The following is a 15902-nucleotide window of genomic DNA, read 5'->3' on the forward strand; positions in this document are numbered from 1 at the left end:
TGCACACACATCTTGGGCTAATCACTTACTCATCCTACTGTCGGTATCACAATATCAGGACTTTCAGTATTTGGTTGTACACTTTGTTGGCATCTAGAGAAACAGTTACATGAGAGAAAGGTGAAAAAGTACAGTCTGACACAGAGAAAGCATAGATATCACTCAAATGTAGGTCAGTGAGTTTCTTAGCAGTCGGGGCGTGATAGAAGAGGAAGAATTTTATGGAAAACATAATTGTCGAAACATGTAAACAAAAGATAGCAGCCATGAATGTTGACCCACTATATCAGGAGGTAAGACAATGCTGAAGATGAGATGCTTCCATCACTAGCACCAATCTCTGCCACCAGCTGAATGCACCATGAAGAACAAACTCTGCCGACTCGGACTTATGTTGCAACATAAACGTAAGTTTCTGCGGCCTTTGTTACAGCCAATAAAATTCTTCTGGGTTTGAGGCCATATTGTCAGCTATAAAATTTCAACGTCTCGGCGATTGTTGCAAGGCACCTACCTCCGGGAGTATTTCTAACTGCTGAATGAGCACTAGTTTGGTTACTTATATACCTTGGAGGAGTGCTGTGATTGGATATGAGGGTGAGGAGGAAGGGCATTAGGAAATCATTTTATTGGTCTTTGAATTGCATGTTGTCACTGGTGGAAATCGGTGTTTTCCATTGGAGTTTCGTTTATTGCTTGTCATTGGTGGAAATCGGCGAACAGAAAACTGAGCGGCAACTGCAGTATAGCATTCAGAATGAGATTTTCACTCTGCAGCGGAGTGTGCGCTGATATGAAACTTCCTGGCAAATTAAAACTGTGTGCCCGACCGAGACTCGAACTCGGGACCTTTGCCTTTCGCGGGCAAGTGCTCTACCAACTGAGCTACCGAAGCACGACTCACGCCCGGTACTCACAGCTTTACTTCTGCCAGTACCTCGTCTCCTACCTTCCAAACTTTACAGAAGCTCTCCTGCGAACCTTGCAGAACTAGCACTCCTGAAAGAAAGGATATTGCGGAGACATGGCTTAGCCACAGCCTGGGGGATGTTTCCAGAATGAGATTTTCACTCTGCAGCGGAGTGTGCGCTGATATGAAACTTCCTGGCAAATTAAAACTGTGTGCCCGACCGAGACTCGAACTCGGGACCTTTGCCTTTCGCGGGCAAGTGCTCTACCAACTGAGCTACCGAAGCACGACTCACGCCCGGTACTCACAGCTTTACTTCTGCCAGTACCTCGTCTCCTACCTTCCAAACTTTACAGAAGCTCTCCTGCGAACCTTGCAGAACTAGCACTCCTGAAAGAAAGGATATTGCGGAGACATGGCTTAGCCACAGCCTGGGGGATGTTTCCAGAATGAGATTTTCACTCTGCAGCGGAGTGTGCGCTGATATGAAACTTCCTGGCAAATTAAAACTGTGTGCCCGACCGAGACTCGAACTCGGGACCTTTGCCTTTCGCGGGCAAGTGCTCTACCAACTGAGCATTCTGGAAACATCCCCCAGGCTGTGGCTAAGCCATGTCTCCGCAATATCCTTTCTTTCAGGAGTGCTAGTTCTGCAAGGTTCGCAGGAGAGCTTCTGTAAAGTTTGGAAGGTAGGAGACGAGGTACTGGCAGAAGTAAAGCTGTGAGTACCGGGCGTGAGTCGTGCTTCGGTAGCTCAGTTGGTAGAGCACTTGCCCGCGAAAGGCAAAGGTCCCGAGTTCGAGTCTCGGTCGGGCACACAGTTTTAATTTGCCAGGAAGTTGCAGTATAGCATTGTTTACTAACTGCCTAGTATCGACTAGGATGCGTCAGCACTCTGTGGCCTACCGCACGCCTGTTGCTTTGTGAGAGCTGTCTTTCTGCAAAGCTGTCACTGCTGGCAGCCAAGACACTCAAGTCGGTACCCGTCTTCTCTATTCAAATTGTCAGGTCGCTTAGCTATTTCTATAGCCTCTCTAATCTTCCTCCTTAAACTAAACGGCTGTTTCGCTAGTATGCGGGCCTCTCGAAATGCGCTCTTCATCCTGCACTGTTCCTGATTTTCTGCCACCGCTGATTTGTTGTATTGTTTAAGGTGGATACATCTCTCACGTTCAGTTAACCTTCTGCTCATTGGACGCCCAGTCCCACCTACGTACACTAGCACACGATTTCATAAAATCCGGTGGCATGAAATTTGTCAATTGTATCTTTCGTTGAGCCCAGAAAGTCTTTTATTTTGTTGTTGCTACCTGGCTGGTAGAGAATTTTGCCCAGACGTTCAGTAACCCCTTGTACGTATAGTAGCAGGACAGTGTTCTGTGCTTTGTTCTACATTTCCCTGTTGGCCCCCTCCTTCGGTGCTATGGTTTTGTGTATCATCCTGATGTCGTAGCCATTAGCTCCAAAAGTGGACCTGAGGTTCTGTAGTTCAGCTTTCAGATTGCGTTCATTGCTGATCCTGTAGGCTCTCTTAGTTAAAGATTGCAGCGTTGATTTCTTTTGCATAGGATGGTGGTGGGAGGATGCATGCGGGTACCTGTCTGTGTTGGTGGGCTTCCTACAAACTCTGTGTCCAAGCTTCCTGTCAGGCTTATGTTAAACTTTCATGTCGAGAAAAGGCAGCGTTCTTTTCTATCTTCACGGTAAAGTGAATTTTGCTGTGCTGCTGGTTGAGATGTTGGTGGAAGTTCTCAAGCTCTTCTTCTCTGTGTGCCCAGATAACAAAGGTGTCATCAACATATTGTAGCCAGCGTTCTGCGCGTAATGGTGTTGACTGGAGTGCTGTTTCTACGAATGCTTGCATAAAAATGTCTGCTGTGGAAGACGAAAGAGGGGAACCCATAGCTACACTGTCTGTCTGCTCATAAAAATCCCCTTTCCACCTGAAATAGGTGGTCATCAAACAGCGGCACACTAGCTTGCAGATATCATGTGCCATGCGTTCCTCAAAGATTTTCATGGTGTCTGTCAGGGGTACATTCATGAACAAAGATTTCACGAGAAAACTGATGATCAGATCAGTATCTGAGACACCCTTTTCTTTCAAAAAAATCTATAAAATGGGTGGAGTCCTTGATGTATGAATCTGTGTGGCACACTGAACATCTAAGCTTCGGAGCCAATTCTTTCGCTAATTTGTAGGTTGATGAGTTAATACTACTCACTGTCAGCCATAAAGGACAGGCTTCTTTGTGGGTCTTTGGTACACCATATATTCTCAGTGGCTGTGGCACTTGTGGATGGAGTCTTTGGGTCATGTCAAAATTCATCCTAGTTTGCATCGATTTCATTACCTTGGCCATCGGATCTCCCTTTTGTTTATAGTGAACGGGTTCCTTCAAAAGATCCTCCATCCGCTTATCATGATCTACTGTGTCCAGCACTACGGTGGCATTGCTCTTGTCCACCTGTATTACCACTATCTGAGAGTTGATGGCAAGATGTTCCTCCTTACTGATGTTTTGCTTTGGAGGCTTTGCGTGAGCCAAGACTCGTACTGTTTCCTGTCGAATCTTCTCTGCTTCTGGTTGTGGTAGATGACAAACTGAGGCCTTCACTGATTCGATAATGTCTTCTTTTGGAACTAGTTTCGATGCGATTGCATAGTTCATCCCTTTAGCCAGCATGTGTGTGGCTGCAAGGTGTGGCTGGACAGCTTCACCCCTGTTCGTCGCTTGTCCAGAATCGGTCCTTCATTGTTGTTTTCCGTTGCAATTTGTCGAACTTCATAATCTGGCGACTGGTGGTACTTGCACTTGACCTTATGGCTTGTTGGGAGGTTAACCTGTCTACTTTCTCCCAATCATCCTCATCCAGTTTTCCACTCAGAAAGAGGTACAGTTCACCCAGTTTTATGTTGTTCATGTTGAGGCTACCACGAATGTCGCAGATCCATATTTTTTTACGAGCAGATGGACAGAGTAGCTATGGGTTCCCCTCTTCCGCCTGCCGCAGCAGACATTTTTATGCAAGCGTACAAAGAAGCAGCACTCCAGTCCACACCATTACGCCCTGACTGCTGGCTATGATGTGTTGATGACACCTTTGTTATCTGGCAACGTGGAGAGGAAGAGCTCCAGAACTTCCACCAACATCTCAACCAGTAGCACAGCTAAATTCACATTACCATGGAGATAGAAAATAACTGGTATTGCTCTTTCTCGACATGGAAGTTTACCGTAAGCCTGACTGGAAGCTTGGACACAGAGTTTATTGTAAGCCCACCAACACAGACAGGTACCCAAATGCATCCTCCCACCACCATCCTATGCAAAAGAAATTGGCCCTGCAAACTTTAACTAAGATAGCCAACAGGATCAGTGATGAACACAATCTGAAAGCTGAACTACAGAACCTCAGGTCCATTTTTGGAGCTAATGACTATGACATCAGGATGATACACAAAACCATGGCGCCGAAGGAGGAGGGCAACAGGGACATGCAGAACAAAGCACACAACACTGTTCTACTACTATATGTACAAGCGGTTACTGAACGTCTAGGCAAAATTCTCCACCGGCCAGGTATTAAGCTGACTTTTCGTTGCAACAACAAAATGAAAGACTTTCTGAGCTCAACGAAAGATACTATTGACAAATTTCATGCCGCTGGAGTTTATGAAATCGGGTGCGAATGTGGACTGGTGTATGTATGTGAGACTGGACGTCTAATAAGCAGAAGGTTAACTGAACACGAGAGATATATCTGCTTCAAACAATACAACAAATCAGCGGTGCCAGAAAATCAGGAACGCTGCACGATAAAGATCGCATTTCAAGAGACCCGTGTACTTGCGTAACTTCCGTTTAGTTTAAAATGAACTCCTAATACCCTTTCTCCTCACCCTCATATCCAATGACAGCACTCCTCCATAGTATGTAAGTAACCAAACTAGTGCTCATTCAGCAGTTAGCAATACACCCTGAGGAAGACTCCTTGCAACAGTCGGAAAACATTGGAATTTTATAGTTGACAATGCGGCCTCAAACCCAGAAGAATTTAATTGACTTATGCTGCAACCATTTAATGATAACCCAGCACCAGAGAACAAAGGTAAGCCAACTCCTACGCCAAGTGCAACGCCCCATAGAAGAACAGACATTTGAACAAAAGGACAGCATGGCAGCGTGCTTCCCTTGTGGACACCATGTATGCTACTGCAGAGAAAGAATGTGCAGTTTCAATGACAACTACACCACAAGACATCAACCATTACAATAGTTCTATCCATGCCAGTTAACTGCAGACTATAATAGTTGACCTATAGGATGAAGTCCATTGCTGTATGCACCACTCCCTGAACGCATCAGCTGTTACCTGTAGTTGTACCAAGGTACTGGCTGCTCGGCTAGCCTCTGACTTCAGGAAAACTAAGTGAGTTCAACCCAAAAGAACGCGTCTTGCATGAATAACTATCAATCATAAAACACAGCTCTTTCGATTTGTTGTTTTCACAGAATGTAGCTATTGTGTTATTCAAATATGAGACTTCTTGCAGGCATCAGAAGTGCCAGGGCTCCGGATTGACAAAGTTATTCCAACAAGCATATGGAACAAAGATGGCATGGGGTACCTATTTGCTGCTGAAGATGATGTTACCTCGCCAACACTAAATAGTCGAGTTCAAGCCTCAATCAAGATGCTCAGTTAAACTGTGAAGCTTTTGTTGACTGCAATCAGCTACTCAGCCTCAGAAAAGAAATACACATGTGACCATAAGCACTGTAGGTGGTAAAGGAGAACTTTGATCACTAATCGTCATGAGCAGCTTCATGTCTAGTAAGGACAGCTTAGTTTCAGTGATGATGAATCGGACTCTGCATCACTACAGACAATGAAGGGCTATTATCAAACTGCCAACAGGATCTGACCTGAACAGGAAATAACATCGGTGAGTGACAGTCTTTTCAGATGCTTTCAAGACCTGAGAGGAGAAAAAGCAAACCAAGTGGTCCATGGTAAAAATACCATAGCAACACTGGGGGTCATTCACCAGTCAGCCAGTGCTCTCAAGGACTCTCGCTAGCTAAAAAATGGGTAATCCGAGAGGAAATGGAAAAGATGCTTCAAGTTGATGACACAGAATCTTCAGAGATTCCTTGGTCCTCTCTTGTGAGCCTTGTGAAGAAGAACGGCACATCGCATTTCTGTGTAGACTACGGACAACTGAACAACATTACAAAGAAAGATGTCTACCCACCGACAACACCCTTGCTGTTTGGAAGAAGCAAAGTATTTGTTAGTTATGGACATGAAGACAAGCTACTGGCAATCTAGATTGACAAAGCTGACTAGGAAGAGACTGCCCTCGTAACTCCTGAAGGCTTCTGTAAGTTTGTTTATATCATTTCAACTGTGTAATATTCCAGTCATCTTCAAACATATGACACAAACTCCTTCGACATCTTAAATGGATGGTGTGTCTTTGACATCTGGATGACATTGTCATTTTTTTTTTTAAGAACATCCAACCCACTGGAAAACTGCATATGATGAGATTGCAGGCCTCCACCTGAATCTGGAAACTTGCCTCTAAACAGCCCAAAAAATAAAAATCTTCACATTTTTAGTGAATGGCGGTGGAGTCCGATGTGATGCAGAAAAAAATAAGAGCAGCAACAGACCTTCTGATTTTCAGCACAGTCACAAAGTGAGAAGTTTTCTCGGAATGTGCTCATACCACTGGTGATTCATAAAGGACTTCCGTATAAAGGCATTTTCTTTGCAGGAACTACTGCATGGAGATGTCAAACTTTCCTGGAATGAGGTCCTCCTTTGGTCCTAGCATTGTATGACAAAAATGCCAAGACAGAACTTCATTTTCATTTGTTGTCATTGGATGTATGCATTTCAACTGCAAATTTAGGAAAGTGCTGAAAAGGTGACAACCTAAGTTTCCAGAGATGTAATGCTCTACAACCGAGAGAGGGGACTTTGCAGTTATTTTGACTACCAAAATGTTCTGGCCGTGTTAATTTGGCAAACCATTCACCAGGGTGATTGACTGCGATTCTCTACACTTGCATACTAGCCTAAAAGAGCCATCAGGTTTACTGGAGAGACTGGCACTAAAGCTTCACGAGTACAATGTTACAGTGGTATACAAAAGTGGATGGAAACACTAGGACACTGAGTGCCTTTCAAGGAATCCTTTGGTGGAACAGAGGAGAGTGGATGAAATCTCCATCTTTGTTGCATTAAATGACATGGCTGTTGAAAAGAGGAAGATTCAGCACTACTAAAAATCACAGGAACATTCAAGGAGGAGGAACTGATCAAAGGAGGATTTCAATTAATAAACGGAACAATGTTAGGACGAACTATGATTTAATAGGGAAAAAAATGGTTGCTCATCTTCACAGCTTTCCTACAGCCCACTACCCAGAAGCCTTTCCACAATGCTCCTACATCAGGTCATCTAGGATTCTTGATGACTCTAGGCCGAATCAGATGCAGGAATCACAGGCCCGATTTTTACTGATACATTAGACACAATGTGGGCCACTGTAAGAAAAGCCTACAATTGAAGCACACACCGCAGTTACCTCTGAGGGACCTGATACCAATCCCACCTGCAGCAATGCCATTCCACCAAATTGGTACCAACCTCTTGTGGAGGTACCCGAAGTTGAAGAAATGGGAATCAAAGAATAAAAGTCTGCACTGACTATGTCGCCCGCTACGCAGCTGCCAAAGCTGTGGTGACTGCCAAAGCTGTGGTGACTGCCAAAGCTCTGTAAATTGCAAGGATCCTTGATCTGCAGTAATTTCACACTGCGATATCACCACAGGAAAACAACTGTTTACCACTGCAGACAGATGGTCTCTCAGAATGCTTTAATACAACTTTGGCAGACATGCTCTTGACATGTGTTTATTTTGAGCAGCAAGACTGGAATCGTGCCATTTGCCATTTGCAGACAACACTGCAAATCAAGACACTACCTGTTTCATACCATTCTTTCTGCTCCATTGTCACGAGAATAAAATGATCATGGATACACTGTTTCTGTTTCAACTGGGCAATACTCAGCATGACTACGTGACACCAGGAGACGAAGAAGCAAGGCGGCTGGCTCACATACGGAACCTGTACCAACAAGAGAAAGAAAGAGTGCTGTAACACCAGTGAGATACAGCCCTGGAGAGTTGGTATTGATTTTTATACCTGTGCGGAAACTGAGATTATTAGAAGTGCTCCTTTGGGCCATATTGTATCCTTTGCAGCTTGTTGGACATCACATATGAAGTCAAAAATTAAGACCCTTCATCAACTAAACAAAAGCAATAGGACATCATTCATGTCCTCTGTATGAACATTCATGTCCTCTGTATGAAGCCTTACTACAGACCAGTGGTGCAGATCGACAATGGGAGGTTCAAGGAAACTGAAGACCTACTTAACTATTGCAAAGCTTTGAAAAGCTGGGCTACCTTCATCAACACTTACCATAGTGAAGAGGATATAACAACATGAGCAGACAGCAAGATCAGCCAGCACTGCCATACAGATGACCACTGACAACATCTAGATCCAGGATGCTGTAATCAGCTCCTACGAAGCAGTGGTTGCTGTTTGTCCAGGAGAATGCCACTTGCTGTGGTCCTGCAGTGTGACACAATGGTTAGCATTGCTTGCTTTTGTGGTGCGGTGCGGATCGCCAGTCCAAACTCAACCACCAGTATTCCAGGATTCCAGTTCTATTCTGGCTGTATGCTGGAGTTCATAATAAAATTTCTTTCAGTGGTAATTTTTGTATTTCACTGATGACCCTGCTTTTGGATTTGGAGTTACTGATACGGTATCATGGAAAAACTATAATTAATATCTTTCCTAATGCCTGCGAATTACCTGTATGACAAACTGGTAGTATTTCATTGAAGATATGACATACACTATTGTGCAAAACTTTTTTTTTAGGTACTTGACAGCTATAAATCATCTATTCAAAATAAAATTGAATACATAATTTTTCCAAATCATATCACTAATATTTCAAAGAACATTCCAAGAGCAAATAGTACAAACTACATCTCATTCTGGTACTGATGTATGGGCTGAAATCAATAACAATTAGTAGGCCAAATAAAAATTAACATATTCATAAATTAATATCATTTGAGGTTTGATAGCGATGTTAAGTTGTGTGACGGAAGTTGGTAACACTCATCTGATGCGTGACCTATGTCCACATAACAAGTGCGCGTGAATGTGTGTGTGTGTGTGTGTGTGTGTGAGAGAGAGAGAGAGAGAGAGAGAGAGAGAGAGAGAGAGAGAGAGAGAGAGAGGACTGACCATGCAAATTACTTACCTATGTGAGTCAAAATCAAATTTGTTACATGCCGCACTGGTACTGGTGTCCAATGTACACCATCTGGTGCTCGCCTGGAACATTCAAACATCATGATTTGTCAAATAAAATATGCATTATTTTAAAGTAATTGCAAAGTAACTACATCTGTACAAAAACATTCATGGTGATAATAATAATAATAATAATAATAATAATAATAATAACAACAATAACACCATCTCAGTCGCAAGGAAGATGGAAGAACCACTTTATGGCTTACCTATATACAAGTTGCAGCTAACCCCTAGCAAGCAGTAAGTTGGTCAGTGTCTCTCCATCATAAATCCTCTAGTTCTAGGAAACTGGGTTCTGATCCCACCTGCACAGTTCAGAAAAGCTGATGTTGGTGGAAAGGATTCATATGGCACAGGCTGCGAAGCAGTCACTGAAATGAAGGATGTCGTGTTGGGCAGTGTGCTCAGCAACACATTGGCATCATCCTATGCCAACCTATTTATGAGCCCTCTAAAGGAATCCTTCCTAAACACCTAGAATCCTGAACCCCTCACCTGGTTCAGATTCACTGATGACATCTTTGCAATCTGAATTGAGGGTGAGGACACCCTATCAACATTCTCCAAAACCTCAACAGCTTCTCCCCTATTTGCTTCACCTAGTCCTATTCAACCCAGCAAGCCACCTTCCTAGATGTTGACCTCCACCTCAGATATGGTAAATCAGTGCTATGTTCATATCAAATCTACTAACCACCAGCAATACCTCTACTGTGACAGCTACCACCTGTTCCATACCAAGAAATCCCTACCACACAGCCTAGCTACCTGCGGTTGTTGAATCTGCAGTGAGGAGCAGTCACTCTCGAAATATACTGAGGGTCTCCTTCAAGCCATCACAAACCATAATTATCCTCCCAATCTTGTACAAAAACAAATGTACCAGCCTTATCTTTCCAGTATCCCACCACCTCCAAAAATCTCACTGTCTGGCCACAGAGGAGCATTCCTCTCATAACTCAGTACCACCAAGGACTGGAGTAATTGAATTACATTCTTTGCCAGGGTTTCGACTACCTCTTGCAGTGCTCTGAAATGAGAAATGACCTGCCCACTATCCTTCCCACCCTTCCCATAATGGTATTCCGCCATCCACCGAACCTACACAATATACTTGTCCATCCCTACACAACCCCTTACCTCATGGCTCATATCCCTGTAACAGACCTAGATGAAAGACCTGTCCCATACATCCTCCCAGCACAACTTACTCCAGTATTGTCACAAACATCACCTATCCCATCAAAGGCAGGGCTACCTGTGAAACCAGTCATGTGATCTACAAGCTACACTGCAACCACTGTGCTGCATTCTATGTGGGCATGACAACCAACAAGCTGCCTGTTCTCATGAACGGCCACTGACAAACTGTGACCATGAAATAAGTGGAGCACTCTGTTGCTGATTACCTGCCCAATATGACCTCCTTCATTTCAATGTTTGCTTCACAGCCTGTTTCATACGCATCCTTCCCACCAAGACCAGCTTTTCTGGATTACGCAGTTGGGAACTCTCCCTGCAGTATATCCTACAGTCCCATAACCCTCCTGGCCTCAGGCTTTATTAGTCATTGTCCTCACCCAACCATCCAATGTTCTCTGTCTAACCTCACGACTGCACCTGGCTACCCTACCGTGTCTCCACCTTGTCCCTGCATGCTCCCCAGCAGCACTTCGCTGTCACCCACCCCCAACCCTACTATCCCTCCCCCTCCCTGGCCCAGCCTCCTCCTTACCCCACCCATTTGCCACTCCTATCACGCACTGCTGGTGCTGCGAGCTCCCAGTGTGGTTTCAGCTGCCAGAGACTGCACTTTTGTGTCAGAGTTGCACTTGTGTGTGTGTGAGTGTTTGTGTGTGTGTCACCTAATTTTGACGAAGGCTTTCCTGGCCAAAAGCTTATTTGTGACAGTCTTTTTGTTGTGCCTATCTACGAGTCAGCATCTCCGTTATATGGTGAGTAGCAACTACAAAAAATAAGATTTTTACAGATGTGAATATCAAGTATTTTGGTACCTACAGAACCTTCAAAAGTAAAACAGATAAACCAATACTCAAAGGTATCACACCTAAAATTCGCCATAAAGAAAAATATACTGAATTCAGTACTAAGTCTAAAATTGTTAAACAACAACCTTATGACAAATCACCGTGAAGTATGCAAACAAAACAAAATACTAACAAATTTTGATATACATGTCAACAAAGACAGCAGAAGACAGAGAAACTGAAGAACACTAGGGAAAACAGTATCAAGAATATCAAATAATCATACCTTTAGTAAGATCAAGAAAAGAAACAGGGAAACAGTCGTTAAATATCCAGCACATGAATGGACAAACTAAAATGGACAAAGACTTGTTGAATTCTGCAGAATGTTTAACTGAAAATCCATGTCATTTCAAGAAGAATTCATCATGACTAAAGATTAGGCAAGTACCTAATTTAGTCGTTGGTTAGTTTCCTACCAATCATGTAGAAATATCCTATCTGAACTACAGAAAAATCATTTTTTTTAGGGTGAAGAGGGGTACAAATATAGGTTCTATGCGCAACAATGAAGTTCAGATGCTGGCCCCACAGAAACAACTTGTCTCCATATTTGACTCTTGGAAAATACAGATGTAATTCACAAAAGAACAATACACGAAAAAGGTAGAAAATTGGCAAAAACTATGAAGAAAATTAACAGACACAGCATGAAAACTAGTCTCACTGCAGAAACGGAGGAAGTACTCTGGGACAAATGAGGGATGCAAAGTAGTAGTTAAACCACAATAGGTATTTAACCAATGGAGTAACAGAAATATAGTAATTAACCAAAAACTATTTTTGGAAATCTAGAAAAAGACAGTCAAATTAGTAAGACAGGCTAGGGGGAATATGAAAAACACATGAAGCTTTAGGGAAGATTTTGAAAAATTGAAATTGCCACAACCCTCAAGATCAAACTTCTAGCAAAATTGTATAACTGATGTTACTTGCCAGAAAAAACTGAAAGAAAGTCTCCAAATCTTTTAACAAATAAAAGAATAACACACACACACACACACACACACACACACACACACACACACACACACACATGCACGCTACTCAACTGTCCAAACACCACACATATATGTGTGTCTCAGAAACATAATAAAATGAACTCAGTTCCTTGCCACCATAAAAAGTTGAAATTGCCAAACAAACCATGAGACTTATTAACAAAGTGCAATGTCTGACTAATTTAAGCATTTCTGCTGTAAATCCATCCACACCAACCTTGGTTAAGAAAAACAGTGCATTGTTTAATTCTATTTGGAAAACAGAACACACACCATAATGAGAGAATAACATTAATTCACACAGAAAGAGAGCCTGAGCTGATGTAAATGACTATAGAGGATAATGACTTTTTAAAACCACATAAACATTATTATGATATCATCATCTTGACAGAACACAACAATTTTGGCCCAACAGAACTTTGTGAATAGCAAGCAGGATTTGAATCAAACATATCTTGTTAGAGAAACTTCAGAACTTCCAAAAAAAATCTTAAGGCATTAAGTGATCTGCGGCAAAAGAAATCTACTGTGTACATTTGTTGATTTTCAAAGGTTTTGATGCAGCTGATCATAAATAGAATTTCAAATTCTGAATGAACAAGGTTTATTCCACAAAACCATTGTCATCATAAAACACACAAAATATTCGTTGGAGATATGTCAGAGCAAACCTAGTCTAAGACAAGCAGATTAACACTTTAAGTGTTTCAGACTGGGTTGGGATACATGGTGGTTTGTTATACTTCGCCTCATGCACCAAACACTTCAACAAGTTGTCACCTGAATACTCCTTTTATACAATAAATGTTGTTTACTGAATATTTGGTTGCTGTTAAGCATTATTAATCAGGGTCCAGCTAGTCTGTGTCCTGAACCTGTGTACCTTCTTCCTCCAACTTGACTCATACTTCACCTCCTTACACGCTGCATATAAAGCTGCTGAAAATTAGCTTCTCATTCTCATTCACTCCATCATGTAATAAGAAGTGAGTTTCAGTTCACCTTCTCACATTATCTTCAGAATTACACCTCAATACATGATTACGCTACCAACTCGTATACTGCCTCTCTGTACTATGTACTAACAGATCTGACTTTGAACTTGATTATTAACAATTACAATAAATTCATTATCTTTGAAACTTTGCATTTTTAGATTTCATGGAGCTCTTTCCTCCACACCACCTGCTCCATGGAACTCCATCTCCACCTCAGCAGGTAGGGTAGTCTGACTGCTACCCACTTCTGTACAGTCACCAGATTGTTAGCTCTAGTATCAGCACCTATGATTTAAAACACCACCAAACAGTGGTGCGATCACCACTTATCGACTAGGGGAGAGCGGGGCAAGATGGAGTAGAGGGCAAGACGGGGTTTTTGCAAGTGCTGCCACGGCAGATGTCGCAACCTAGCAGCGAATAGTTGAACTAGTAGGCTGCTGCGATGTGAGTGCCTGACAGTGCTGGCAGCCATTTTGAACGAACCATTTCTATTCTATACATCAAAATGTGTTTTTGTCTGTGCTGATGTAATTTTTCCATCGTTTTCAGACGTGAAAAGGTAAGAGAAGTAATTGTTTCTCGCACTCTTAAGTATTATCACTGGAAACAGCTTTTTTAGAAATAAATTAATGCATGCAATAACTAATTGAATATATCCTTTGTGCTATAATATTAACCTAACCTAACCTAACCTAACAATGATTCCTGGGGGGCAAGACAGGGTACATAGTGGAAGGGCAAGATGGGGTGCCCCACATGACATAGCATATAATGCAAGAAATCTAATTATATTTTCTATTTCCAGAAAATGGTTTGGACATATAAAAGGAAAACAGAGATGGGTTCATGGAGTAAAGAAGCTATGAAAAATGCTGTCACTGAAGTAGTTGTTATCGAACAGCAATGGCATTTCAGGTGCCTCAAACAACGCTTGAACGTAAGGTAAAAAAATTCAAATCAGAATCTAATGAAGTTGAAAAAAGTGAATCTTTTGTTGTAAAGGATCAAATGGGACTGTACAAAAGTGTATTTAGCCCTGAAGAAGAACAAGAATTAGTTATTTATATAAAGAATATGAAAAGCTGTTTGTTTGGTTTGACTGGTAATGATGTAAAGCGGCTGGCATGCCAGTTAGCTGTGAGAAATAACAAGCGGCATAATTTTAACCAGGCCAAAGAATCACCGGAAAGGATTGGCTTAGGCGATTTTTGCTAACAAACCCAGGTTTATCATGTACGAAACCTGAGGAAACTTCTGCAGCTAGAGAGATGGCTTTTAACCCATGCTGTTACTGTTGGATGGACATTCAACCCATATGCAGAGCCTGACCATAATTGATAGAGCAAGGGATAATGGCGTGGTCATCCACTGTTTTCCACCCCACTGTACCCACGGGCTTCAGCCTCTAGATGTTTCATTCATGAAGCCTCTCAGCATGTACTATGATCAAGAGCTAACCAACTGGCTAAGATCAAATCCTGGTAAAGTTGTTACCATGTTTCAGATTGCAGAGATTTTGGGCAAAACTTTTCTCACAGCTGCAACCATATTAACTGCCATAAATGGTAAAAAAAAAAAAAAGTTTGCCCTTTTGAACTAAACATCTTTCCAGTTTCAGTGTTTGAAGCTTCTATTACAAGAGACACTCTTTTAGCTTCAAGTGAGGCTGCTAACATTACTGTCAATAATGACCAAGGAGAGGCTTCAGTTGGCTCACATAAGCAGGTTATGCCAGAGACAAGCGATGGTCCTGTCAACCAAGCCAGTCCTAAAGAGCAAGATGCGCTTGCTGTAGACCTAAGCTCTGGGTGCTCATTTTGGAATGATGATAACCCCAACTACCACACTACAAACAAGCAGACTTCTGAGAACACCACCAATCAATTAAGGTCATTTGCTGTTTCACCTGAACAAATTGTCCCGATCCCTCATATCGAAAAGAAAAACATCCGAAAAACAGGCCACAAAAAAGGAAAAATTGTTGTTGTTTCACACTTTCAATTACGATTAAACTGCATGTTTGAGAAAGCAATAACTGAGCGGTGCAAGCAATAATCTAGCCTTAAAATTGACCATTCAGTCACATTTGGCAGAGGCAGAGGGAAATTAGAGACAAGCTACCTTCCTTTTGCAGTCTCTATCACTGACATTGCAACACCCCAGAAACAAACTGTAAAGAAATAATTTGTAAATTTCACTTGAAAAGACAGAACATATTACCTGAATCAAAGTACCGAAACACATAGAAATAAAATATGGAAAATAAAGAGTGTCTAATAATGTTAACACCTTGGTGGAATAATTCAAGCAGATTTATTTGAAAACGAGAGCTAATGAAGCCTGATTAGAAATTAAATGGAGACAGCATACTACCTCACTCAAAATATCTACATGTACTGTGTCTCCAAATGTATGGAACTGAAACTTTAAATCTGTCGCTAAACCAAAATGCATGTATGCGTCACAAACACTAATTTGGAACAGGAAAGCAGATATCAAAATTACTGTCAA

The 15902-nt window shown here is 42.1% G+C and overlaps 1 protein-coding gene across 3 annotated transcripts in view; it reads right to left on the minus strand.

Moving 5' to 3' along the window:
- LOC124612802 (PC-esterase domain-containing protein 1A-like) overlaps window positions 1–15902 on the minus strand; it is a 260996-nt gene that overhangs the window by 22581 nt on the left and 222513 nt on the right. For all 3 annotated transcript variants that reach the window (XM_047141219.1, XM_047141217.1, XM_047141218.1), the window contains one exon: window positions 9283–9356. In XM_047141219.1, coding sequence (XP_046997175.1) covers window positions 9283–9356 — 74 coding nt within the window. The remainder of the gene's footprint in view (window positions 1–9282; window positions 9357–15902) is intronic.

The sequence above is a fragment of the Schistocerca americana genome, chromosome 4 (genome assembly GCF_021461395.2).
Source record: "Schistocerca americana isolate TAMUIC-IGC-003095 chromosome 4, iqSchAmer2.1, whole genome shotgun sequence".
NCBI lineage: Eukaryota > Metazoa > Arthropoda > Insecta > Orthoptera > Acrididae > Schistocerca > Schistocerca americana.